This window comes from Megascapheus bottae, chromosome 19, assembly GCF_031878675.1.
Source record: "Megascapheus bottae isolate mThoBot1 chromosome 19, mThoBot2.hap1, whole genome shotgun sequence".
NCBI classification, from domain to species: Eukaryota; Metazoa; Chordata; class Mammalia; order Rodentia; family Geomyidae; genus Megascapheus; species Megascapheus bottae.
This window is the reverse complement of record NC_143527.1, coordinates 12,286,752-12,314,669: the sequence shown is the minus strand read 5'-3', so window position 1 is coordinate 12,314,669 and position 27,918 is coordinate 12,286,752. Positions and strand designations below refer to the sequence as shown.

Genomic DNA, 27,918 nt, shown 5'->3' with positions numbered 1-27,918 from the left:
ACAGGTGATGTGTTTGATGGGGGGGGCTTTTTTTTTTTTGGAAGATTTCTGTCCAGGAGCTAGCAGCACAGACAGCTGCAAATTCATGGGCGACACTGATTGCAAGAAACGCTATGGATTGGCATGGGGTCTACAGCTCACAGATCCTGATCAATACCCCACACTCACACGCCAGATGGTTTGGGAAAGGACAAAAATAAAATACTCCAAATCAACCCATCATTATGTCCTCCCCCCCTTTTATTGCTCTAGTCTAGTAAACCTAGCTGCAGCACAAAAGTGTTCTGGCCAACACAAAACCCAAAGCGATTTGGGACATTTGGCTAGAAAATGAATGGCCCACCTCTTCCCTGGATTTGGACTGGAGTAACTGTTATTTAGTTAAAACAACACTGTTGCCCCCTTATCCAGATTTTGTTTCCTTGTGGACTTTATTCTCCCATGAATAATGTATAGAGTTTCAGTTTTAGTGGGATGTTTCTGTCTCTAACAATAGTTCTTCAAATGTGAAAAATACATATCAAAAGCTCTGACAGTAAATATTTTCAGTCTTTTCCTGCAACCGCTAAGTTAAGCTCAGATGTATTTGTTCCCTTTTACAATGCAATAGCCTGTATGTATCACTGGAGCTGCACTTCATTTGCTTTTTTGGATTCATTTAACTCTGTGGTCTTGAGAAAGTATGATCTACAGATGTGTTATGCTAAGAGATCATCTTCTAGTCTTCATGATATTCCTGGTACCACTGTCCAGAGTCATGAACTCACGGCAGTGACACTACATTTCTATAGTCTATTTGTGAATCAAATGCTCTAGGAGGGAGGGGTGAGTCGAGAGTAATTTCAACTTAAAACACAACGTTCTAAGCCACAGAACCTGGCTACAGAATTTGTGATGGTTAGTGTACAGATGCCAACCAAGGGACAATTAGAAAGCGGCTCACCCTTTTGGTGGGATTAAAAAATATAAAGAAAATCATTAAAAAGTAGCTCAAAATATATTTGAAAATCTTATTCATATGGGTTGCCTTAGGATTATCTCAAGATAGAAAATAAATGCTTGCTCTATTTTTTTAAAAAAAGGGGAAAAGGGCATTCAATCTAAATTAGTCAAAATTAGGGTTCTGACTAAACAAGTACTTTCATTTTCCTTTCAAATGGGCTTGAAACATGAAATCTCAAGCCACGACCAGAAAAAGAAGGAAAAAATATGCTTCAATGTAACTCAATGAAATTATATACAAAGAAGCCAATAGATTTCATGATTTCCCTGAGATTGCCGATATTGATCGAGAGTGGGGAGGGGGGAAGGAGGAAGGAAAGGAGAGAGAGAGGGAGAGAGGAAGGAAGAAAAGAAACTGCGAGAAAAATGCAACTCATCTTTCTGCTCCTAAGCACATTGAAATACAATTCCCAGGAGCAGACTTGTCTTGGTGGACTGCTAAATGAGTTTATTATTTAGAAAATGTATTTAAATGGTGATTTATATACGTAGGTTTTTGTGTGGAGCCCATACCAACCAGCCTGAGGTCATTGGGCATTCCTTGAGCTTGAAACCGAGGCTGTAGAAGCTTACCTTTAAGCATTATGGTACCGCTGAGTGATTCCCCCTTCTCAACCCTGCTCTTCTGTCCAGTTTCAGTCATTTTTTTCCGGGAGGGGGGAGCAATAGCATATTACTATCGAGCAACTTGCAAACATTAGCTGGTTTACAATTATACTATGTATAAGGCAGGAGGTGGAAAGATTCAGTAGAAAGAGTTAAAGAAAAAGGAAAACGTAACAACAGAAAAATGAGTTATCATTCGTCTCTTAACACATTAAAAATGTGCACAGCCAGAAAACTATATCTGCCAGAACAGGGGATATACCCCCAGAATTTTTTCAGGGGGATCCACCCACGCTTCAATACCACAGAATATGCTATTTGAAAGAATAATTGGCCACGTATTGGCCAGAGCTCAATAAAGCTGATCTATGAATAACATCACTATACATTCGTGTGACCGGATGGTGGTGGTAGGATCTCTGTGGCTAGAAGAAAGAGGATGGCTGAAGAAAAAGGTCACTGCAACTAAGATAGGGTTTTCGGAATGAATCAAACGTTTTCTCTAGTCCTAAGAAGGCACTTAGAGTAGTAGGCTGTCCTTGTTTTCTTATCAAGTTTTCTCTAACAGCTGGAAGTGGCTGGAGGGGTCTGTCTTAAGGAGACCCCCTGCTCTTCTTTTGACAGCTGATCAAAAGAAAATAGGTCACGCTTCTCAAACTTATGTCCACCCTGTCCTTAATTACTGTCTCTTTAAACAAAGGCAACATCTGCGCAACCTCAGCTAGCTTGGATCTTCCGAGTCAAACCGAGCTCCCGCACAACCTGCTTTGAAAGAATCTGTTAGTCCGCCCCCCTCACCCCCAAATGCCGAGTGTGAGCCTCGAAGGCTGCTTCCAAACCGTCCCTGCACCCCACGTAGGCCGAGGAAATCACCACCTTTTTTCTCCTCCCGCTTTCCTCCCACCTCTCGACTGGGGTGGCTGCCAAACAACGGAAATTCTATTACTCTAGGATCACTTTTTATAACTCTGGGCCTTCTTGGGGGGGACTCTAGTCTTTTCAGAAACAGGGTTTGCTCATGCTCGTAGATGTCAGGGTCGATGTCATCCAGTCACCGCGGAAACCAGGGAGGCTCCTCTCCAGGGATTTGAGAGAAGCCCTGTGTCCGTGAGTGTGTGTGTGTGTGTGTGTGTGTGTGTGTGTGCGCGCGCGTGCGTGCGTGCGTGTGTGTGTGTGTGTGTGTGTGTGTGTGTGTGTGGTGTCTGTGTGAAGCTTGAAAAATCCTCTGGTATTGTTCAGGGCTAGTCTGTGCACTCTTGGCCCCCCGAACTTTGCTCACTATAGATGTGGGCAGCAACCTTCGCCCCCCCCACCCCGCCAGCTCTCCAACGCTCCCCCTTCCTTCCCGATCGCTAAAGGGGAGAGCGAAGATTGGATCACCTTGAAATCGCCGCTCCAGGAATTCTAGTTCTGTTTTGCAATCTAACAGAGTCCTTCGGCAGCCTTCACAACTGGGAGATTTATGAGCTTGGCAAGTAATTAAACGATGTTATTGCGTTAAATTTGCATGCATGACGGCCGCCCGCGCCACCCGTGGGCCCTGGGCGCGCGGCCGCAGCTCGCCGGCGCTGGAGTTGCTCCGGCCCGGGCAGATTACGCACGCCTCAGTCTCGGGAATTCACCTCGTTTTCGAATACATTAGCGCCTGCATTTTAAAAGCTAAACTCTCGCCGCCCGCCCGGGGGACTCCTGGGGAAGTCGCCTGCTAGGAGACGCGCGTTTGTTTTTACACCAGCCCCAGCCAGCCCGCGGTGTCCTCTCCTCCAGGTTCGCCAGCCTGGAGAAAAGCTTTGAGGGGAAGCGAAGGGGACCCGAGCATCGCCCCTGTCCCCAGATCGCAGCTGCCCAGAAACACAGCATCTTTCACCTAATCCTGGCTCGCCCGCACTCTAATCTCTCTCCCCAGCACCCCCTTTCTCCACCCTCCCTCTCCTTGACGTTTGATTCCAGTAGCTGAGGGGGGAAAAAAAAGGCACCGAGCCGTCAGCCAAACCTGAAACGCGTGGCCACACCCCCTCAGTCTCCATTGGTAGCTGTACAGAGAAGACCCACCCTCCTGGGAAGGCTCGGCCGACGATTGGTTACTCGAGGCGCCCGTCCGGCGCGGCCCCGCCCCGGGTCCGGGAGGGTAGGTTGGCTGCCCCAGCGAGCGGCAGAGCCCTTCTGGACAGCTCCCGCTCACCCAAACAGAAGACGTCGGCGCCGGAGCGGGCTCGGACATGGCGAGGCGGCCGCGCGCCGGCCCGAGCGGCGGGGCCCGGTGATCCCTCCCTCCCCGCCCCTTTCCTCTCCCGCACGCACGCCCGCCCCGTCCGCCCCCACCCCGCCCCCACCCCGGGCGCGCCCGCCCGCCCGTCCGCCTGCCCGCCGGCAGCCCGGGGCACACACCCGCACGCGAGCTCCCCGGGCGCACAGCCACGCACTCCCGTGCCCGCCCCCGCTCCTGCGGCCGAGTCCCGCCACGCGCGCCCCGCCTGCCCGCCGGCCGCCCCCGCCGCCCCCGCCGCCCCCGGGCCCCGATGGACTGAATGAAGGCTGCCTACACCGCCTATCGATGCCTCACCAAAGACCTAGAAGGCTGCGCCATGAACCCGGAGCTGACAATGGAAAGTCTGGGCACTTTGCACGGGCCGGCCGGCGGCGGCAGCGGCGGGGGCGGCGGCGGGGGCGGCGGGGGCGGCGGCGGGGGTCCGGGCCATGAGCAGGAGCTGCTGGCCAGCCCCAGCCCCCACCACGCGGGCCGCGGCGCCGCCGGCTCGCTGCGGGGCCCGCCGCCGCCCCCTCCGGCCGCGCACCAGGAGCTGGGCACCGCGGCGGCGGCGGCGGCCGCGGCGGCGGCGGCGGCGTCGCGCTCGGCCATGGTCACCAGCATGGCCTCGATCCTGGACGGCAGCGACTACCGGCCCGAGCTCTCCATCCCGCTGCACCACGCCATGAGCATGTCCTGCGACTCGTCCCCGCCCGGCATGGGCATGAGCAACACCTACACCACGCTGACGCCGCTCCAGCCGCTGCCGCCCATCTCCACGGTCTCCGACAAGTTCCACCACCCGCACCCGCACCACCACCCGCACCACCACCACCACCACCACCACCAGCGACTGTCGGGCAACGTCAGCGGCAGCTTCACCCTCATGCGCGACGAGCGCGGGCTCCCGGCCATGAACAACCTGTACAGCCCGTACAAGGAGATGCCCGGCATGAGCCAGAGCCTGTCCCCGCTGGCCGCCACGCCGCTGGGCAACGGGCTGGGCGGCCTCCACAACGCGCAGCAGAGCCTGCCCAACTACGGCCCGCCGGGCCACGACAAGATGCTCAGCCCCAACTTCGACGCGCACCACACTGCCATGCTGACCCGAGGTGAGCAGCACCTGTCCCGAGGCCTGGGCACCCCGCCCGCGGCCATGATGTCGCATCTCAACGGTCTGCACCACCCGGGCCACACTCAGTCCCACGGGCCGGTGCTGGCTCCCAGCCGCGACCGGCCCCCGTCGTCGTCGTCCGGCTCGCAGGTGGCCACGTCGGGCCAGCTAGAGGAGATCAACACCAAAGAGGTGGCCCAGCGCATCACGGCCGAGCTGAAACGCTACAGCATCCCCCAGGCCATCTTCGCCCAGAGGGTGCTGTGCCGCTCTCAGGGGACTCTCTCCGACCTGCTCCGGAATCCCAAACCCTGGAGTAAACTCAAATCTGGCAGGGAGACCTTTCGCAGGATGTGGAAGTGGCTGCAGGAGCCGGAGTTCCAGCGCATGTCCGCCTTACGCCTGGCAGGTAAGCCCATCCGAGGCCGGGCGCCGGGGCCACCCGAGTCCGGCGGTGGCCGGGGGGGGGGGGGACCTTGAAGTTCTCCCCCAGCTCCTACACGCTTCCCCCGTTTTCTTCCGCTTCTTCTGTCTCTGTTCCCTCTTCTTCCTCCCTCTCTTTTGCCTTCTACTCCCCCCCTCCTTGTCCCTTAGCTTTCATGGACTGTCCGCCCCCCCCCCGTTTCACGCGCTCTACACTCGTGTGCCCTCACTTTTCCTCCCCTCCTCCCCAGCAGTGAGGAGGAATGCAGAACCCGGGAACTGCTCCTACTCGAAATCGTGTGCGCTTGAACTCTCGGACCACCCCGCTGGGTTTTCCAGCCTGCCTACTCTCCCTAGATGGAGACTCTTGAAGAGCTTTTTTCCCCTTTCTTCTTCTTGGAAGGGAAAAAGAGCTCTCCATTCCTGCCCTCCGCTATAGCAGGCAAACTTCTTCAGTCTTTGGCACGACCCTCGCCCCCGCCGGGAACCGGCGCTCCGGCTGCACACGCCGATTCCGGAGCCCTCCTCCGGCTTCGGTGTGTTCGCCGGGACCTTCTGGCCCAGCTTCAGGGACAGAGAGGAGTGTGGACAGCTCCGCGGCCCCAGCCCGTAGAAAGGGGAGCGGGTGCCGGGACGCAGGTGGGGACTGTTGACACGCTCCGCTTTGGGCAGGGGAGGGAGACTGAGTGGAGAGCGCGCCGCCTCCCTCGCCGGTCCCGCCGGCTCCGCTCGGGGCGGTCTCTGGGGTTGGCCGCGCTTGGCCGGGCCTCGGGGCGCTGGGGAGCTCGCTGGAACTGGGGCTGAGAAATTCAGGGGCAGGTTAGTGAACGCGTCTCGAGCGCGGCGGGCTGGCAGCTCCGCCTTTGCTGGAAGCGGACGGCGGCCGCGCGCGGAGCCCGGCGGCGGGCGGGAGGGGACGGGACCGACGCGCGGGTTACATTGTTCTGGAGCGGGCTCGGCTCTTTGTGCCTCCTCTAGCGGCCGAGCCGCGAGGTACAGCCCTCTATTGTTCTAGGAGCTCAGAAACCCAAGCTTTGGGCGGCGGGTGCCCGAGCGAGCGGGAGCGAACGGGGCTGCCGTGGCTGCGATTGGCACGCGGTAGAGCGCTTTGGGGCGCACAGACCTGGCGCGGCGCGCGTGGCGCCCGCTTCGCCCACCGCACGGAGCCCGGGGAGCTGAGTGTCCAGACCCCGCACTGGGAAGGACACACAATACCCCTGCGCTGGTCCGGACGACTCTTCTTGACTGGGCAGGGGAGGGAGGGCGTCTCGGATACGGTGATTTCTTCTATAGAAGAATAATTCTGGGTGGCACTGATTTGCATAGTGCGAGGATATTGGGGCGTACCGGATTCCGAACCCGGCGGTGCCCTGAGTGTTTCCGGAAGCTGCGAGCTCGAGTTCCCACTGCGGATCCCCAGGACTACCTCCCCCCGCACCCAACACACACACACACACACACACACACCCGGCGCTTGGGGGGCATTCTACGGACGCCCCCACAGGACTGGGGACTATGACAAGCAGCGAGTTCACTTAGGGAGTGGGCATTTCCTCTCCGACACCCCCTTCTTGAAGTCCTGGGGACTTCAGTGACTACTCCTAACTGGCTGGGGATGGGGATCTAAAAAAGCAAAGGAAGCCTCCTAAGAGCTTTCCCAAGTCGGTGGGCTCAGGACACTTTTGAGTGGACTTAGAAGTCTATTTTCTTTTCTTCTTTAGTTTATTCTTAATCCTCTCCCCCACCCCTTGCTGTTGGTTCCTATAAAAGATAAAGCAGTAAGAAGAGAGTGCAGGTGAGGAATAAGCTGGAGGCTTACTGACAGCTTCCATTATTAAAGCGCCTTTGTGTAACGTTCCCCTAAACGTGGCAGGGCCCTCTCAGGAGGGATCCGACACCGGCTGGCTTCCTGGAACACTTCAGGCCAGCAGGACCTTGGCAGCTGCTCTTGGGGTACAGTTAAATGACAAGCTATTCTAGTCTGCCCCCTCTCAGAGCGTCGCTGTCCCCTCACACCTATCCTGCAGAGAACACAGTGTTTTGAAAACTCTTTGCCTCCTGCCTATGTAGGTCTAAAAACTACACAGAAGGAATGGTCACCTATTAGCGTCCTTCCATTTATGCCATGGCCCTAAGTATGGCTGGGAGGGCAAAGAGTGCCTGGTCCTCCCTGAAAGCCCTAGGGGTGGGCCCTCAGGGGCAGGCTTGAGACCCTGGCCTGCGTAGAACTGAAGCTTCCCAGCAGGAGTCTGAATGCCTCCCCCTCCGGACAGAAGTGCCTGAGAAAGGACCGGCTTTGCTTGAGCATTCAGATGTGCATCTGTTTTATTACCCTAGGTTGAAAAGGGACAAGAGCTTTAGCCTTTTTATCTGGCCATTTTATCTTCAACTACAAGTGTGTTGAGTGGTTATTATTACATAGCGGGCTTTTCAGTTTGAGGTCAGTAGATCAGTCTCTTCAGACACGTAGAAGCTGGGACTAGTAAGCAGGTATTATGTGATCTGAAACAGGAGGAGACGGGAGAAAAATGGAGAAGAAAAGGGAGGCCTTCTCTGCCAGGAGTATTGATTGGAATCCCGGTGGAGGACTCGTGCCTTTGAGTCCCAGTGCTTAAACATCCCAGCTGCTCCGAAAGGTGATTCCACTGGACTAGAAAACCTAATAGCCAAAACAAGCACCTCCATCCTAGAGTCAGTGGCTTCTCCCCTACCTTTTCCCCTCCCCCTTTCTCCTCTGACTTTCTCATTCTCCTTTCCTGCTCCCACCCCCCTTTCATTTTGGTTCCCCTGGATCCTGCCAGAGGCCTTAACAAGCTTCTAGTCTGCCCTGCCAAGCACACACAGTCACCAGGAAGATTCAATCTTTATGCCCCTTGCTTGCTCCAAGGCTCACCTTTCTGAGCCTTTCTGATCGAGGCCTGGTCAGGTCTAGGGGAGGGGAGAGATGCCAGGGAAAATCCATTTGCCCAAACCTTAGATATCAGAAAAAGGAATTGCAGTTTCCTTGGAAAAAGGTGAGATTAGCAGCAAGTGGTTGCCCCACCAGGGGGTTCTACTCAGAATTCCCCAGCCTAGACTCGTGGGTCTGTCTGCTTTCATTTGCCTTGCGGGAAACAGTGAGGACAAATTACCTTTTGGGTTTGAGCATGCATGCAACCAAGCTTTGAACCAAAGGGTCTTCAGGTGGTGTGTAAACGCACACAAGAGGGACGCTGAGAATTTAGGTGAGAACTGAACCTGTCCTTAGCCGAGAAGAGAGTCCTCTCCGGCTGGAGGTTTTTATTTTTGTTTTCTAATAGTTGAAAAGAGCAGGTCTTTGATTGCCTTCCCTGTCTAGGTTTCTACCTCTTGTCATCCCAACTTCCCTGGTAGTCTGCCCCTGGCCTGCCTCCTGACTCCCACTGTGGACAGATGCCGGATCTCCAGGCAGCACCTCCAAACTACCACCAGGTTCCAACCAACTCAGTTCAGCCGGCCGAAAGCCCGGAACCAAGCCAGGCTGTGGCTTGTTCAGCCTGGCACAGCTGCCGTAGGGCCAGTCTTGGCAGTGCCTAATGCCCAGGTAGTCGTGTTGTCTAATTCAGATTCGTGCCCCTCCTGATGGGGTAACAGTGTGCAACGCGTGGCTCGGGCCAGCGTCTCAGAAACGCATTTCCATCTCCCGCTGAGCAGCTCCTTCTTAGCCACCCCTCCTCTCCACCCAGCCCCCATCTCCTGCTTCTTGGGCTCCCTGCCCAACCCACCTATAACCCCAGGTTTAGTTCAAGATCTCAGCCCAGAAGACTAAACGCAGCCCACACCAGTGCGGAGCAGACGATGTGTTCCTTGCCTTCTGGCTGATGGGATTAATAATTGAAAAGCTCGCTACCATCGAGTCCCGGGCCCAGAAGAACGTCTCCTGAACACCCAGTAGGGTGAATAGGAGTGGGCCGAGGAAGCAGGATGCGAGGAAAGAGGTGAACCCAAGCGTGAGAAGTATCCCAAAACACCGGGCGCCTGCGTCGGGAGAGGCGGCGCGTTTCTTTCTATTCCAGGCTTCCCACCATGTGGTTATGTCACTTTCTCAAACAAATGTGTATATGGAGGGAGATCGATGCTGATAATGTTTAGAAGATTAAAAGAGCATTAATGCTGGCAACAGTAACGTAAACGTGTGGACCCAGATTTCATTGATCTGGAACCTGATCCGGCGCGTTTCCAGTAAGCCGGTCGGCGCGCTCTTCCCAGCAGAGCGCTCGCCTGCGCCCGGGCTCCCGGCGCTCCCGCTGCGCCGCCTCGCCGACCGGCTAGTTCCTCCCGCCTGACCGCAGCTCCTTTTCTTACCAGGATTTACTCCTCCTTCCCTCTCTCCCTCACTCCCTGCAAAATCCCTGGGAAGTTTCCTGTCCCTCCGGAGACGCGCGACACAAAAAATCCTCCCGGGTCTCCAGTTCTTAAGCAGCTGTCACCCTTAGCTCCCCGTGGCCCTCAGCTGGGCCCACAGCGTGGGCAACCACTACTAATACTTCGACTCCTCCTGTTCCTCTCTTTCCTTCCACTTCCTCTTTCTTCTTTACTGGCATCGAAACGGTCCCCGAGAGAGTCCCGTTGTTTTTGAATTCGAAGTCCGTGTGCGGTGGAAATGGCAAGGCGAAAGCTGCCAGCTGGTTCACACCTTACCACGCTCTGCCTCCTCCACCCAGTCCCCGCTCACCAGACTTTGTATGCAAATGTGGTAGTTGGGGAACTAAATACCAGACCAGTATCAAAATGCATAAACTGCAGCCCTCCAGAAAGGAGTAGTTATGCTTCCTGCTAATTGGGTCAACCAGGGAATAGTCTTGTCTCTTACCTTACAAGACTGTAGGGAAAGCAGTCTGGAGAGCGCCCATCCCTACTCTGCTTAGGAAATTATTCATACGGGAAATTATTTCTAGTTGTGTCCTCAAGGATTCTAAGGCAAGAGTCACAGGCCCATAGTCGGTAGGGAATTTTCTCTGAGGCACCCACATTGATTAGAAGAGAAACCTTTTTCTGTTTGGGGGGCCACCCTAGCTCCTTGATAGCTCCAGTGCTTGCCAAGTGGCGGCTTTTCTGAAGGGCATTGAAGTGAATTTTATAGTAGGGACAGAATCGGAACTAAACTGGTTTGTTTTCTTTATTATTATAAATATTTCTGTTTGAAAAACTAAATTTCAAGAGAAGGTCTCGTTTCTGGAGAGAAAGGAGTATTTTCTTACATTCTTCAAGAACAATGAGGAAGAAAGGAGGGTTGGGGGGAGGAATCTTGCATATTTTGCACAGATGTGTGAGGTTTTTTTTTTCCCCTTCTCACCAGTGGTTTTCCTTAAACAAAGGAATTTTCCACCTCAGTTCTTAGAGAGTGCCCTCTACTTTCTCCTCCAAAACTGTATGAGTGAGGTCAAGGGGCCATGTACAGGCACTGAGGGTGTTAGGGTTTCCTTCTAAGGAAGGAAGCCTGGAAGACAAGTGGCTCCTTAGCATACACCTCATATAAGAGACTTCTTGGCACTGGGAGGGGAGAATGGGCCTTTGATGAGCAAGAATGTCAGGCTGCCTGCTCCCTATGTTAGAATCCCAGGACATCCAGATCCTTCTGAAAGGTAGGAGGCCAACAGAGGATAAGTGGATTCCCCACAGAGCATCAGAATCCCTCCTCTCTCCTGTCGAGCTACTTCCACCCTGAACCACCAGAACTCCCCCACCCCACCCCAGCAGCTTTCTAGGACTTCATTCTTAAGTCACCCCAGGGAGAAATCCTCCTCAGGCTCTCAGATTTCTTAGCATCTATTTCTAAAGGAAATCCAGCAGAGTAGGGTTAGAGGGCTCTCAGAAAGAAAACACTGGGCCCCAGTATCATACCTAGTGACTGGATTGTCTTCATGAAAAGTGGTTTCATGCAGGGGGTGTCCCTGGAGAAATAAAAACCTCAAAGGAAAAGCAGAGAGATTTAGTTTCTGGGTTCTGGCCAAAGGAAGGGAAATAAGGAGGGCATAAGTAGAAATAGTTGCCCACATACATGACCCTGGAGAAGAGGGTGAAGCTAAAGGTATCCTGAGCTTTTTAGACTTTTTACCTGTGGGTTCTGGACTGTGCTTATCCTAAACATTTTAGGAACTTCTTTCTTTTCTCTGAACCGAAGGAAGCTGCTTCTTTTGGGGACTAACTCTTCTTGGGGAGCAAGGTGAGTCTATTATGAGGAAGTTCTGTGGAGTTTGTGCCCTCAGCTGCAGACCCAGAGCTGACCCATCCAGGAGAAGGGCCAGCTTCTCCTAATCTTTCCCTAACTAACCTCTGGGCCTTTGGGGAAGACTTTTGATATTCAAGTCTGCCTTTGCAAGGAAAGGACTGATTAAAAAAAAAATTTTTTTTTTAAAAGCACTAGGGGTTTTGTAGGCCTAAAGAGGGAGAGAGAACATCGGAAGCTGATTGGCTTACCCAGCCATCTGATGCCAAGACAGAAGACAAATGCACAGGCCATGGAGCCATGCTGTGAAAGGTGCAATGGAGATTGTCTCAGTTGGGAAGCGGGGTTCCTAGAAGATGTGGACATTTATTATGAAAAACTGTCCCACACAAATTGTCCCAGAGGGCAGGGAGGCTCTTTATTCCACCTTGGCACCTCTTTTACCATTTGAGGAATCATTACTCTTTCAGTAGAAAGCAGACTTTGTTTGGGTTGGAAACACACCTTCGATGTAATTTAATCAGCACTGGACTTTGGCTTGTGTAATCAAATATACATATACTTTCTCCTGCAGAAAGAAAAATAATTTCTCTGTAACTGCTATTGACTTGAAGTCATGTAATCTCTGGAAAGCATCACATTTTTTTAAAAGAGAAATGCAAAATTAAGCAAGGAAAAATCCCCCCAGTTTCAGGGATTTGCCTAGTTATTACTAGAGACCAGTTAACCACCTAAGAAAGGGCAGAAGCAGCCCTGGAGCTCAAATGCTCTCCCCTCTCCACTGCAAATACTTCACTAGCACTTCCTCTGTGTAATCAGCTCCAAGATCTATATGCATGGGAAGCCAGGTTGACTCCTTCATTGGGTCCAAGGATGTGGGCTTTATATTTCTATTACCTTGACATCCTTAAAGGAAGATATTTTGGTTTTCTATTTCGCTACCCTCTTTGGCAGAGGTCATAGGCAGAAAGCCTCTTCTTTTAAAGGGGCTTCATAGCCGTTGCCAGCTCCTCCTGTCCTGAGTGAAAGCCTCACCTGGAGCCTGCAGCAGCTTATCATCCTTCACCAGCCCCTGGGAAAGGCTTTGGGCTTTGCCCAAGCTCAGTCTGTTAGGGAATCTGTTGTAAACACAGATCCATTGATTTGCATTTGTCAGAGAGTAAAGTTAAACCAGTGAAAAGAGAAGCCCTTACCCTTTAATGCAGGGCCAGGGAAACCTTTCCTATTGATCCTATTGATCCAACCTTTCCCTTTAAGGAAACCACATAGTTAAAGACCCCTCGTTCAATAGATTTACCCCTCGTGCTTGTGATATTCCTTTAAGTGTTCTCATCTAGGATAGCTGGGCATTAAGCCCACATACTCCAAACCAAACAAAAATGAAAAGAGGGTGGGGGGGTGATGTCAGGAAGCAGAATTGTGGGAAGCAAAATTAAATCAAACAGAAATGAGTAATGACTTAGGGATGTTTTTCTCATTCTTCTAAGATGACATGCATGGATAAAGACGAAATAGGTTTATATAGTCTGCTCCCCCCTTTCCCTCCCCTCTTTCTCTCCCTTTCCTTCCGTTTTTCACCCCACAAAGAAAAGTCCATTTATATGCATAGACTAGCAATGCCATAGGAACGCCATTTTCTTTCTTTTTCAAAAAAATATCGTAAAGATGATGTACAGAGCTGCAACAATTACATAAATCAGATAATAAGTACAGTTCTTTTTTTTTAACAGTGTCACCCCTCCCTCATTTTCTCCCAGTTTCCCCCCTCCTCCACCCTCCCAAGTTGTATAATTCATCTCTAGCAGTGTCTATTAAGCATCACTGCTGAACTGAGGAAGACTGTTTTCTTCTTGATTGAAATTATTTCAATAAAGCCTGAATTTGGTTCATTGAAGCTGGTTCACTAAACAGCAGTGATACTACCAGAAAAATCTCTGAGTTCATTGGTAGAAAACCAGGACTTAGAAATACAACAGGACTTGGAAACAGAACATTTTGAACTCTGCATATGTGTGTGGACTCAGGTATCCCTAGGGAGAGAGGGGGTGTGGAGCTAACTGTTCATTCTGATGGAAGTGGGTAGATGCTGGTCCAGGGATGAGAGTTGTCGATGGAACAGGAGTTTCTAAATGTTGCTTAGTATTCCTCTTGTGGATATGAAAAAAAAATCAAAGTCTTCTTTGTCTGTAGAACTACCAACAGGATCTGTTTCATTTCCTTCCCAATCCTTCTTTGCTCTGTAAATACCATCCGTGATGAGATGTCGCCCATCCCCCACCCCCAACACAGTACATGAGCTGCTCCTAATTGAATATCTCTCGTGTTGTTTGGGGACATTCATGTTTGTTTTATGTGATTGAAAAATATTAATGATTCCTTAGGTGAGCTAATGTATTTATCTGCTGAACGGGTTCAGAGGGCAGAGTTCAGCTATGGTTCAGGTTAATTGAACAGGAAGCAGTGAGCTCTCCGGCCTGTGCTGACCAACAGACCAGTCCCTTAAAACATCACACTCAGCAAACACACAATTTCACTGTCCTAATCCTGGAGTCTGATGTAAGAGGCCAAGATCAACTTGGATTGCCTGTTTAAAAACCCAAAGCAAAGCACGGCAACAAAACCCTCAAGTCCCCCTCAGGGAAGAAGAGTTTTCTCATTGGCTAATTGCTTTATTGGTAGCTCTGACCTGCAGAGCAGCTGCAGGGGCTTGGATGAAGGTTTAGGCTTTGGAATAATGTGCTCCATTAGAACAGGGCAAGGCATTTTTTTTTTTTGTTTACTCAATTGGAGCTCCCTGCAAAGTGCTATTAACCCTGGCCCAACTGTGAGTGTGCGGCAAAAGCCAAAGGTCACGCCAGTCAGTCTGTAGGTACAGCCAGCTCTGCCTTATCCTGCTGGCACAGCCCTCCCTAGGGGTTGGCTCAGCCCTGTGGGCCCCTACAGAGCCTTGACCAAAGCAGGCAGTTGCCCAATTTGTTTACATTTCCCAATTGCTGAATCATGTTATTGATGATTAAACAGTTTTGATCTGAGTACCATCAATCACACACACACACACACACACACACACACACACACACACACACTCCTCCCACTGACTCTGTCTTTTCTATTTGTGTTCCCTTCATTACTGTGCATTACAGTTAAGTAGATCTGTGCACCTGGTGCTTTTAGCAAGGATATAGTTTGGGTAAGTACTTGGCCCAAGAGAACGACAGATCTCCAACACAGTAGGGGTGGAGGAACTGGAGGAAGGTTCTGGGCAGAAGGAAGGTTCAAAGAGTAGCTGGGGCAGGAGTACACGCCTCCAGCCACCAGCACTGGGAACTATCATGCCACCTGCTGGGAGTTTTTGAACTGCAATCAGCCCTAATCCTCCCGCAAGATCCAAGCTCCTTCCTGTTACTCCCAGCATCTCTGTTTCATTCATCTACCTCGGATCATCCACCATCCAAAACATAGCCTTCCAGCTAGATCATAAGGGCCTTTCCTCTAACCTTTTGGGTTTCTCTCTCTCCTAATTGATTGCTAAGGAAAAAACCAGTGGCTAAGTTCTGTCATAGGTAAGATGGTTTGATCTTGTTGACATGTGACTGTATCCTGTGTGGTTGGAGGTGTTTGAGGAGAAGAAGCAGAGAAGGCAAGAAATACTTGGGAGAATGATTCCATTGATGGGGCCAAAGAGGCCTGTGTGCTCAGTAAAGCTAAACTATAGTACGAACAAGAGAGGGTAGGGAAGACAGAGAGGCCATTGAGAAAAAGGCATACCGAATAAGCCAGCTCAATGTAGGATCTAGGAAAAATGAACCCAGCCATTTTACATTTGCAAAGGAGGGAGACCAGAGCCCAGCTCTGGAGATGTCAGCAGCTCTGTAGACAGCCACTCTTGCCCTGACTAGCTTTGCTACACTTGTCAGACCAAAGCCTGCGGCTGGGCTGCTGGCTCTGTGAAGTGGCGCCGTTTTCAGCACCACGAACAGCACCATGAAGCATCCTCAAGAGAAGGGAGATGAGTCCTGTACTGTATTCAATATTGTCAGGACCCAGACCAGTCACCCCGCGTCCTGCAGATTCCATTTCCCGAGGAAGAATAAGGCTTCGTATTTTCTGTTTTCTTGGGGTTTCTGTGTGAGGTCAGTGATAATAAAGATTTTAGAGGTTGGGTGAGAAGACAAAAGATGTGAAAGGAAGAGCAAGACCTCTCTTGTGAGGCAGAGAAACTGAGCTTTGTCCTTGTTTCCGTCTTGTGTAGACACTGTCTGCCATAGTATCTGAAGATTTAGGAATTCATTTCAAGTTTTTCTGTCTTTTTGCACACATGTAACACAAATATTCTGTTACCCACCTCCGTGGTCTTCATTAACAACATTTTCATGAAATTAGCAGTAATAGCTCTGCTTCATATAAAACTAGGGACTAGGTTTGATTGCTGGAGAGTTATTGATTGTGTGTGTTTCTTTAAGAAGCCCCTCCTTTTTGCCCCTACTCCCTCCCCTCCCCTCACCCCAAAGAACTAGGGAATGTTGAGTCCCTCTCCCCAGCCTTCACAATGGAGTCATATGGCTCTGGCCAGGGTGAAAGCCGACTTGCTGCACTGACCCCTGACTCTGGCCTTTGTCAATCACTGACTCCATTTTATTTGTAGTTTTGTTCCAGAGAAAAGAGGCAGGTGTGTCCTTGTGGTCACAGCTTGGACAACCACTCACATCACTTTGCAAATGGCCCTTGACTTCTGAAAGCTAATTAAAATGTAAAACTTTTACTTTTTTTTTTTTTTAAGGAACTTCAGTTCAGACCCAGTCTGTTGCTGAAGTGGCTCTCAGGGAGGTGTAGCCTAGAAACAGGACAGCATGGGCCTTTAAAAGAAAGTAAAGGGTCTGGTGAATGAGATTTCCTGTCTTGGGACAATTCATCTTTGAACCCCAAGTGGCCCTTGTGTGAAAAGAGGGAAAAGATAGCCACAAATAATGTAAGTTTGGTAGAGTATTCACCACTAGTGTTTACAAAAGACTTACTGTGGGTCTTACTGTGGGTCTAAAAAATGAGCAGGAAAATATCTGAATCCAATCTGAAAACTGATTTTATGTATTCAATAAGTTCTGCCTAGAGTCATCTCATAAGCTCTGTTATGTTGAGTTTGTGGACTTGCATTTATAAGTAGTTGTTGAATTACAGCAGCAGAATCTTTTCAAGTAAAACATAGATTTGCCAGTTCAGTATATAGCATTTAAAAATGCTTTATGTGAATCACTATATCTTATTAAAACTCAGTATTACACTCTGCAAGAATGCTGTAAATGTATTTTCTTTCTAGTTAGTGCAGTATGGTGGTGGTGGTGGTGGTGGTGGTGTGTGTACACATGTGCACACTGACTAGTCCAGGAGCTTGAACTCAGGGCCTAGGTACTGTCCCAGAGCTTTTTTTTTTTTTTTTTTTTGCCAGTCCTGGGCTTGAGCTCAGGGCCTGAGCACTGTCCTTGGACTTTCTCAAGGCTAGAGCTCTACCACTTGAGCCTCAGCACCACTTCTGGCTTTTTTTTTTTTCTATATGTGGTACCGAGGAATCGAACCTGGGTCTTCATGCATGCTAGGCAAGCACTTTAACCACTAGGCCAAACTCCCGGCCTGTCCCAGAGCTTTTTTGCTCAAAGTGTGTGCTCATCACTTGAGCTTTAGAATCTTATATACTTGAGCTTTTGGAATCTTATATACTTTCATGCCCAGGCTAGTTTCTAACTGCTGTCTTCCAGTTTCAGCATCCTTATTAGTTAGATTACAGGCGTGAGCCCACCAGAACCCAGCTTCAGTATAGTTTTTAAAAGAGATTTTTGACAGAATTTCTATGTAAACAAAACCTATTCTATAGTCTTTGAGTTCAACTATTTTAAACATAGCAAGCATTTTTTATGCAAGTAAGTATCCTGGATTTCCAACTAGAAAATAAAAGTTATCTTGGGTAGAGTTTCTTCTAGGATAATATCAGAGTTCAGTACAGGTCACATTCAAAGTGTAAGAGTAAATTCTTATTCAGCTTTAAAATCTGAGATCTTCAGCCTTTCTTCCTTTGTGTGAAGAGGAAGAGGTGTGATCTTCCTGTCCAGTCCTCTACTTGTTCTGGGCCTCTGTCTCTCTTGCCCTCTTAAGATTCCATTCTTTATCACCCTCTTTTCCCCATTAGTTCCTTCCATTCAAATTTTTGTTCTCCAGTCTCTGACTGGAGATCTGACTAAGCTACAGATCAATTGTAAAGTCTTAAAGTGGAGTCAAGTCTTGTGCAAAGTTTCAGATGATCATTAGTTAGGCAAAGGTTATGAAATAACAACCACTGGACACATATTCCCTGTTGCTTCTAGCCCCCTCCAGGCAGCTCTCCTTGTTATTCTGTTCATATACTGTTTTCTTGGTCATGTCAGAACTTATCAGTTCTTCCTGTCTAGAGTGCCTCATCTGTGTTCTCCCTGGCTTTCTCTCTGAAGCCATTCTAGTTGAATGTAGTCTCCCTTTACTGAATACCAGCTGTATGTCTGTGTTCCAAACAGCTTTTGTGTGTGTGTGCCAGTTCCGGGACTTGAATTCAAGGCCTGAGCACTGTCTCATAGCTTCCTTACTCACAGCTGGTGTTCTACCACTTGAGCCAGTTTTTTGGTGGTTAATTGAAGATAAGAGCTCATGAACTTCAAACCATGATCCTCAGACCCAGCCTCCTGAGTAGCTGGGATTACAGGCATGAGCCACTAGCGCTTAGTTGACAGTATAGCTTTAAAATTCTTTTTGTAATTCTCTCCAGGTGTTTTCTGCGCTCTAGAAAAAGCATAGCATATTCCTGTCCTTCTCTCTGCTGATGTTGCAATGGGTAAATTCTATAGACATTTTTCTCCCCTGAGTGAGTTGATTGTAGATACAGAAAGTTACTCTGGGAGGAGTAGGTTATATGTGTTTGTTTGTACCTGTCATTGTTTTCTGGCTTCTCTTTTAAAGTGGGTGGTCTTTTCTGAAAAAATGTGTCCTTAAATAATAGAAATACTCACAGAATAAAAATGGATTCCAATGTTAACCTGAATTTAGACACAAACTGAATATGGATGGCTTGGTTAATAGCCACGTCTGTTCTCCCTCCATCTAAGGCTGAAAATCTCATCCACTTCAGAACAATAGAGCCAGCAATCTGATCAGCAAAGCAATGGAACTGCTTTCCTCTCACTCATCATTTTAATTATCAGTAAACAAAGTTTACACTTCAATGGGCATTACTTAATATTCTGCAAATGTATAGATTGGTGTTAACTTAAATTTACCTGAAAAGAAAAAATTTACCTGGACCAGGTATGGTGGTGCATACTTATAATCTTAACTACGTGGGCAGTATGGATAAGAGGACCATAGTCCTAGGCCAGCTCTTTAAAAGAATAAATAAAGCATACTTGGGAGCCTGAGATCATAAAAAAAACAAACTAGTTCAAGGCTAATCTAGGCAGAAGAAAAGAAGTTCTGGTTGCCTCTTTCAGCGATAGCCGAGTGGGGTTGGGATGTTCTGTCATCCCAGCTGCAATGAACAATGATGGAGTTGTAGTCCAGGAACATGCCTGTGCAGGAAATGAGACTCTACCTCAAAAATAACCAGGGCAAAGAACAACAGCAGCAACCACAACAAACCCTGTAGGAATGGCTCAGCTAGAAACTCTGAGTTAAAGTCCTGAAATCCCCAAATAACGACCAGAACAAAACAGGTAAGCCAAAGAAGCTGAGGTTTTGTTTCAAGTGGTAAATGGCCTTCACTCTGTGAGTTCAACCTCCAATACTGCCAAAAACTTTTTTCCAAAGGTCATGTTTTAAAATGTAATCTCTTTTTTCATTTGTTATGTTTTGATAAATATATGAATAGAATGACTTGGTGTATTTGAGACTCCATAGTTCAAATGTTTTAGAGATGACTATAGTTCTGCTGACCCAGTATGGATCTAAATGGTTAAGGGGAAAAATGAGGTTTTCCCCATTATATTTTACTGAACTGTAAAGATCTGAGTAAATACATCTTCCTTTTTCATTTACAATATTTGTATAGGATTGAATATGGATAGATTTTCCGATTGCCTCAACTTTAGTGAGAGAGAAACTGATGCTAATTGTTTACCATACATCTCAAATTGAAAGAATTTGTTGCCCTGTGATTTTTTTATCCTTTTTACAATTATGCCCTGAAATTTATATTATAGGAGTAAAAACCCATGAAGAGACACGTGGATAGAATATAGTGAGAAAATTGAACATTATAGATGTTTCATTTTCTGATTCCCTTTCTGAATACCCCATTGTGCTTCATGATAATTTTGTGTGTGTAAGCAGTTGGCTTAAGTGACTTATTTATGGATCTAGCATAGTCAAAGTAAGCTTCTTTTGATACCAAGGCAGACACTGGGCAGAGAAGAAGGCAGCTCAGAGTCCACTCTGAAGGGTCTTGGGCTCCATCTTCCTCTATGGTTAAGGACTATAGCAGGGCCACATACTTCATTTTCTCTTATCTCCCCAGTACTTCTACCTCCTCCTCCACCATGCCATCCAAGGGAAGCTAAGGGACTAAAAACTAAGAGGGTCAGAATTGCAATTTTCCACCCCAAACCTCAGGTTTCCATAGGCAAACTCTGAAGGTCAGTTAAAAGGGCAGGATGATTAGGTAGGAGATTAGGTTGGAGTGAGAAGGGAGGAAAATCCGTCGTACAGATAGATGGGCTTGACTACGATAAGCAACTCTAATTCAGGAACACAAGTATTCTACCCCTTCCGGGCTTCACAAATCCTGGAATATTGGGGGTCTGTTTCTGAGATGAGGGAAGAGCTTCAAGCTAAGAGAGGAAGTCTAAGAGGGTTCTGTGAACATTGTATGTGTATAGACAGATAACCAGATCTCTCTCTCCCAGGATGCTGGGAAATAATTAAAGGGCAACAATTCTCATTTCTCTTTCCCCTCCTCCTCCTCCTCCTCCTCCTCCTCCTCCTCCTCCTCCTCCTCCTCCTCCTCTTCCTCCTCCTTCTCTTCCTTCTCCTCCTCTTCTTTCTTTTCCTCTCCCTCTCTCCTTCCCCCCTCCTTTCCCTCAGCTGAATTAAAAATCCCCTACCTAGAGTATGACTCAAAGGATGAGATGTATTTATCTATCACCATAATAATACTGAGCAACACATCACTCTAAAACTAATGCTGTTCAACAACAAACACATTTCTCATTTATGTACAGAATTCAGCTGATCTGGACTGGTCTCAGCTGGGCTTGCACATGCATCTGTGGTACATCTGGATGGACCATGTATCAAATGACTGGTTGTGCTCCTATGACCACTGATTCATCCCGGGCATCTTCTCTAGACTATGGATCCTCATGCATGCTAGGCAAGCACTCCACCACTACGCCAAATTCCTGGCCCATTTTTTTCCCAGTCATATAAGCGGTGTTTTTTTTTAAAAAAATGACGTGATTCTCCATTTTGTCTTGATTCTCCATTCAGGCATAACAAGATGCCTCCCATTAGTGAGTAGGCCTAGATAATGTGTTCATTAGCATCTCCTTCTCTCCCTCTGTCCTAATGGCCAGCTACACCGAAGGCTACTTGAGCTGATTTATATGGATCTCAGTGCCTCTCATTTGTGCATACTTAATTCCGAGAGGTGATCACATTGATTTCCAAGGCATGCCACTAACATAGATATCTCAGCTGCTCTAACTACATTGTCTGGAAAGGAAAAACATTTTAAACCTTTCGGAGCAATTTTGATGGACATTTCATTGTGTTCTATATTACTTACCTAATTGAATTTCCTTCACTTCAAGGTCTGTTTAAAATTAAATTGAGAAATATTTTTGAGTTCCAATGGGCAGATAACTTTGTTTGGCTGGATTTGTTCTGCATATATATGAAATGGCATCCTGTGAATCAATACACAGAGTTTACACCTCCCATGATGGGAGGAAAAAAACCACCCTTAGCAGGCAGATGTAGTCTCCCCTTATTCATAACAAGCTGCCACTGGTTATTAAGCTTATTTACCCAGTTATTCCATAAAAATCTTTGTGCTTTGTGTCTGCAGTTTGGCAGGCTGATTCTTTAGAATTGCCGAGCACTAAGAACGCAAGTCATTCCTTTCTTGGATTAACCTGGAATCATGGAAATCCTAATGTATAAGCTCAGGGCAGCCAGCTTTTGGGGGTGGGAGGGGCATGCCAAAGTCTGATTTGCATGGCTGAGGGGTGAGGATTTTCACTTGGATTTGAAAGCAAACAGAAGTTGTCAGAGGTCAATTCTTTTGTGTAAGAGACTTGAGTTCCTATCTGTTGAATCTTTAGAAAGAAGGCTTAGAGCAAAGCCTTCTCTCATCCACCTACCCTACTGCTAATAGCAGCCTCTCCTCCTGTTCCATCCTGGCTCTCACTGAGATAGCCATCCCATTAATTCCACAGCAAGGGACCCTGTGGTGATAGAGACACAATGGGAGAGTTGTCATCCCATAAACACTATTTCATATTTTGTTTTCTTTTAAAAAATTATTATTTTTTTTGCCAGTCCTGGGCTTGAGCTCAGGGCCTGAGCACTGTCCTTGGACTTTCTCAAGGCTAGAGCTCTACCACTTGAGCCTCAGCACCACTTCCGGCTTTTTTGTATGTATGTGGTACCGAGGAATTGAACCCGGGTCTTCATGCATGCTAGGCAAGCACTTTAACCACTAGGCCAAACTCCCGGCCCTTAAAAAATTATTATTGTGTATATGTGTGTGCATGCACCCATAGATACTAGGACTTGAACTCAGGGCATTCTGTCCTTTGCCTAGGTTTTTAGCTCAAGGCTGGGTGCTGTACCACTTGAGCCATGCCTTACTTCTGACTTTTTGTTTCTTAATTAGAGATATCTTCTCAGGCTGGCTTCCCACTTTGAATGTCAGATCTCAGCCCCTGGAGTAACTAGAAGTACAGGTTTGAGCCACTGGCCCTCAGCTAATTGTATATTTACAAACATAGAATCCCACAAAACTGCTTTGGGTTGCATTGTTAATTAGCCTTTGAGCATTCTGAAATGTGTGAGAATATTTAAGATCTTATTTACTTCTGTGCTCAAATAATGGTAGGCACACTCTAAGGTTATTGTAACCCTTAAATGAGTAAATGCATATAGATGCTTATTATGTGGCAGGTACTTGTGAATTTAACTGGTGTTATTATTACTCTTGGATTGTTGACTTGACATTTTCTGAAGATTCAGCAGACTTGGCTGACTTTGCATTGTGTGTGGAAACATGATCCTCAGAGTCAAACAGTTGCAGTTTGTGAGCCACTGTTTATGGGCTCTGTGACATCAGGGAAAGGGTTGACCTCAGAAAGTGCCAGCCCCTTTCCCTAACTGGTGTACAGATTTAATGAGATACCAAAGGATATCTCGTAACCTGCTAAAGGTGAGCACTTCTGTTCATCAGCATGGTTTGAGTGCCACCTTCAGTGATGGAATTTATGATGAGCTAAATTCCCAGACTCTACATTTGTCACTTGGCATCTTTGCAGACTTATCAAATATACATCAGGATTATTCAGTCCTATTCACCAGTCTTCTCTGAAGACTCATAAGAGTTATAGGCCTTCTGCTAAACCTGTGCGTAGAACCCAGAAGTCTACTGTACACATAGTAAGTTCCTGCTGAATCCCTAATTGGTCCATGTTGTACGTGGGGTGCATGTTTAGCAGACAATCTACATTTCATAGAGTTGAACTAAACCAGCAAGGTTCCATTCCTGTGTGTCCATATCCAGCATCACAGGTTTGAGAGGCAGGCAGGCATCCTATCAGAAGCTATTTTCATGGACAAATAGGTGTTGTATGATGTCTTTTTTGTTTGTTTGTTTCAACATATTTGGACCCTGTCTCTCTTATGTCCCCCAAATCCATTCCATGTGACTTTCATCCCATTCCTGGAAGAGATTCCTGTTTTGGCTCCTATCAGTGACTTTGTTTCCAAATTCAGAAACCTTAACAAGAAAAGAAAACTCAGACAGCCCAGCTGTTGTTTTTGCTGAAGCAACAAGCTACTTGCTAATAGAAGATTTTGAAGCCATGGCTTCTGAGCTGTCAGCATGCCAGTCTATTTAAACAGTCTCCAGTATCCTCCTCTGACCCCAAATTACTCCCCAGCATTAATTGTCCTAGTGGTTTCATGGCCACATTTCATATTCATTAGTGTTTTCATGAAAAATTATAACACTAATTACAGCATCTTCCAGTGAATTCACTTGGTGATTCATCGCTTTCCTCTCTCTTGGTGTTCTGCATGTGGTCATCTTGGAGAAAGCATCCAAGGGGTAATTGCAGCTCTGCTCCCTGAGTGATCGTCTAATGCTATTAGTTCTGATCTCAGGCAGCTCTGATGGGATCCAGTTACAGCTGCAGGGAGGGAGGAGGCCCTTGGTGAGGTCTGGTCCTCAGGATGGAGGAGTCCAGGGCAGCCTAGAGAAGCAGATTCTTAAAGAGGAGGAAGTTGGGGATGAGGGAAGGAGCTGTGAGATAAGAACATCACATTATCCTTTTCTATGACTTGTGGTAAAGACAGAGCCATATCTGCCCTTGAAACTCAGATACAGGAGAGTAAGGAATTTGAATTAGCCATTTCAACAGATGTGGGGCAGCTCATTGGACACTTGGTTCCTTCTTAAAGCTCTGACATCAGGTTCTCTCCATTAAAAGTGTATTTGATCCATCAGAATGGCAGCTAGGACACGAGTGAGGACAGGGGAGGATCGGAAACTACACCGGTGGTAGGATGTAAGATGGTATAGCTGCTATATTCAAGTATGGACCCTTAGCCACTGTATTTTGTTGTCTTTAACGTCATGTGACTGTCACCCACTTGATGTGTATTCTCTCATCTCTGGCCTTGTTTTTCCCCATCATCATGTTCATGCTGTTACATGTCATTGCATGTCGCAGGAGTTTCCTTTTCTGTAGCACTTCATCATATTCCATTGCTGGTGTACTCCAATTAATCCATTCTCCTGTTGAAGGGAGTCGGTCTGTCTTGAATTTGATGGCATACAGCTGCTCTGCACTTTCTGGCACAAGTCCTTATACAGTATATGTATCTTTCTGTGCATGTCATTAGTTTGAGTTCTCTCGGAAAAAGACCCAAAATAAAGACATAGGTACAGCTAGTTTATTTCAAAGATGACTCCAAGAAAACACTAGTAGATGAGTGGAGACACCCAAGCAGAGCTCCGTCAGAGTTGCTTCAGCCAGCACCTTCCCCCTGTGGCAGTTTGTGCTTCCACCTGTGGGTGTAACTGGGATTCTCCATGGACAAGACACCTGAGGTTGTGTCCCAGCAGAACAAGGGGACGGGGTATTTGTCTGTCAGCTCCAATCATCCACGGATGGACAGACATTCTGGAGTAGACAGTATTTCCCTAGGAAATATTGCATCGCCCTTTCTGTGGCTAGGGCAGGATCTGGCAGGGGCTTGAAGGTGCTTAGTAGTTGGAAGTGGGGCCAGTGTGCAGTGCAGTGGTGAAAGCCCGGGCAGGTATTCACATGTGATATCATCTGCCACAAGGGAATCTGCCCAGGAACAGAATGTCATGAAGTCATGAGGCACAAAGATGTTCAACCTTACAGATACTGCCTAGCCCCTTCTCAAGCTGCCATACCAACTTGTACCCCAAAGCAGCCCAAGAGGGTTTCTGCTAGAGTCGTGTCCTTGCTGTTCTTCAGATGTTATGCCTATGCCATTTACTTGGGTCAGGGACTGTAGCTTTAATTTGTCTGGGATTGCTAATAATACTGAGTGTCTTTTTTATGTAATTATTGGAAATTCAGATTTCTTCTGCAAAATGCCGATCCCAGTCTTTCATATTAGGATGTCTGCGATTTTCTTATTGATTTCCAATAGATGTCATGTATTCTGGCTTCATGCCCTTTGCCAATCACATGTGGCAAATATCCAAGGCTAATATCCTTTTTACTCTTCTCGCTGTCTTTGATAAATAGAAGCTCTTAATTTTAACGGGTCCTAATGCATAAATCTTTTTAACTGTGGCTCAGTATGTGTTTTGAGTTTTAAAAGAATTTTCCCAGGATATTACCCTGTGTTGCTTTTCTGAATGCTTTCTTGTTTTCCTTGACATTACTATCTGCGATCCATGCTCAACGTAGTTTCTGTATATGGCATGAAGTAGAAGTCAAGCATTACCTCCCACCACCCAGCCAGCCAGCTGACTTCCTCTGGGAAGACTGTTCTTTCCCCCACATTCTATACCGGTAACTTAGTCATGGAATCAAGGGTTCCATGCTCTGTGCTCTCTGCTCTGTACATGACTCTGCGGCCCTATAATCTTGTCCCAGTACAGTGCCACAACAGCCTTATTGAAGTCCTCCATACGTGCAGGAATCAGCCTCCTACGTGGCCTTCATCAATAATAACTTCACTGAGAGATGGAGGAGAATGGTGGGATGAATTATAGGCTGGGAGTTTGGCCTAGTGGTGGAGTGCTTGCCTAGCATGCACAAAGACCCGGGTTCAATTCCTCAGCACCACAGACATAGAAAAAAGTTGCCGTGGTGCTGTGGCTCAAGTGGTAGAGCTCTAGCCTTGAGAAATCCCAAGGACAGCACTCAGGCCCTGAGCTCAAGCCCCTTTTGTTTATTTGAAATAGGGAAAGGAAGGGGGGGGAATAATATGACTGGGAGGGGGTGCGAGAGGGAAAGGGGGACAAAAACATGAGAAGGGGTTTCAATGTATGAGAAGTAATGCACCTACTACCTGATGAATGTAACTGTAACCCCTCTATACATTATGCCAACAATAAAGTTTTTAAAGTTTAAGTGTTTAAGTACATTTATGTTTACATGTTACTATATACATATGTACAAATGTATCCATATCAACATATAAATATGTTTGTAAGTATGTATAGTAACTACATTATTAAATACATAAATAATTTTACCTGCTATTGGTTATGTTACATCAAAGGGCCATTGATTTTTGTTTACTGATTATGAGTCTAGGAAAATTTGTTACATTTTTATATTTTATTCTAACACTTTTATCTGTATCTTCTCTTAGATTATTTATTTATTTATTTGTTTATTTATTTATTTATTTTTGCCAGTCCTGAGCTTGAGCTCAGGACCTAAGCACTGTCCTTGGACTTTCTCAAGGCTAGAGCTCTACCACTTGAGCCGCAGCACCAATTCCAGTTTTTTCTATGTATGTGGTACCAAAGAATCGAACCCGGGTCTTCTTGCCTGCTAGGCAAGCACTCTACAACTAGGCCAAACTCCCAGCCCTCTTAGATATTTTTTATGTATGCATAATCAGTATTGATTTTTTAATGTTTGGTAACTGGCCACATTGCTGAGCTTCCTTATTCTAATTTGTCTTGGAGGCTCTCAGGTTTTCGAAGTTAAGAAAAAACAATCATATTAGCATATAATTATGAAGTTCTATTTCTGACTAGAGAAACAATTAGCTTTCATAATTAGGACAGAGCCTGCCCATGGTTGTTCTTTGTGTCAATCTTTGTCATTTAAAGAAAAAATCAGTTTCATTCCCTTCTAAATTTTGACTTCTTATTTTTCTTATTTTTTATTGGCTGTTTTTCTGACATAATATTGAGCAGTAGTCATGCTTGTAGTTCTCATCTGAAAGTTAGATGCTTTGAAACTTTTTTCTTGATTTATTATAGCCACAGATGTTTGGCTTTCCATGTCTGACATCTAAAATCATCTTTGGACTTCCAAATCTAGTGCTAAACTCTGAGAAACTTCACATGATTGAGATCTTGTTGTGGAAAGGAACACCACTCTGTTCCCTTCTTTCAGCTTTTTTAGTGTAAGCTTTTCTAAAAAATGTACATTGTTAATGTCATAAATTTCCTAAGGATGTCTTGGAACAGCCAAGAGTGTTGGCTGTTCTTTTTCTCTTTGGACAATATCACAATCTTGCACTTCTAAGTTTGATTACATTTTTAGTAAACTAAGAGTATGCCCTCAGGCTAGTGTCTCTTTATTTCTTTTCTTTTCTTTTTCTTTTTTCTCATGCTGGTCCTGAAGCTTGAACTCAGAGCCCGGGCACTGTCCCCGAGCTTATTTGGACCACTTGAGCCACAGTGGTTTTTCTGACCTTTTGTAGTTTGTTGGAGATAAGAGTCTCATGGACTTTACTGCTGGCTTCAAACTGCAATCCTCAAATCTCAGCCTCCTAAGTAGCTAGGATTATAGGTGTGAGCCACCAGCACCTAGCTCAGGCTATTTTGTTTTAATAAACAGCACATAGATATGTTTTGTGAATAATTAAACAAGAATGAACCCTAGC

The 27,918-nt window shown here is 47.1% G+C and overlaps 1 protein-coding gene across 1 annotated transcript in view; it reads left to right on the top strand.

Annotated features, from left to right (window-relative positions):
• The first annotated feature begins 4,136 nt into the window (after positions 1–4,136).
• Positions 4,137–27,918, top strand: part of Onecut2 (one cut homeobox 2) — a 34,737-nt gene continuing 10,955 nt past the window's right edge. Inside the window, exon 1 of the mRNA XM_090353039.1 lies at positions 4,137–5,379. Coding sequence (XP_090209165.1) covers positions 4,137–5,379 — 1,243 coding nt within the window. The remainder of the gene's footprint in view (positions 5,380–27,918) is intronic.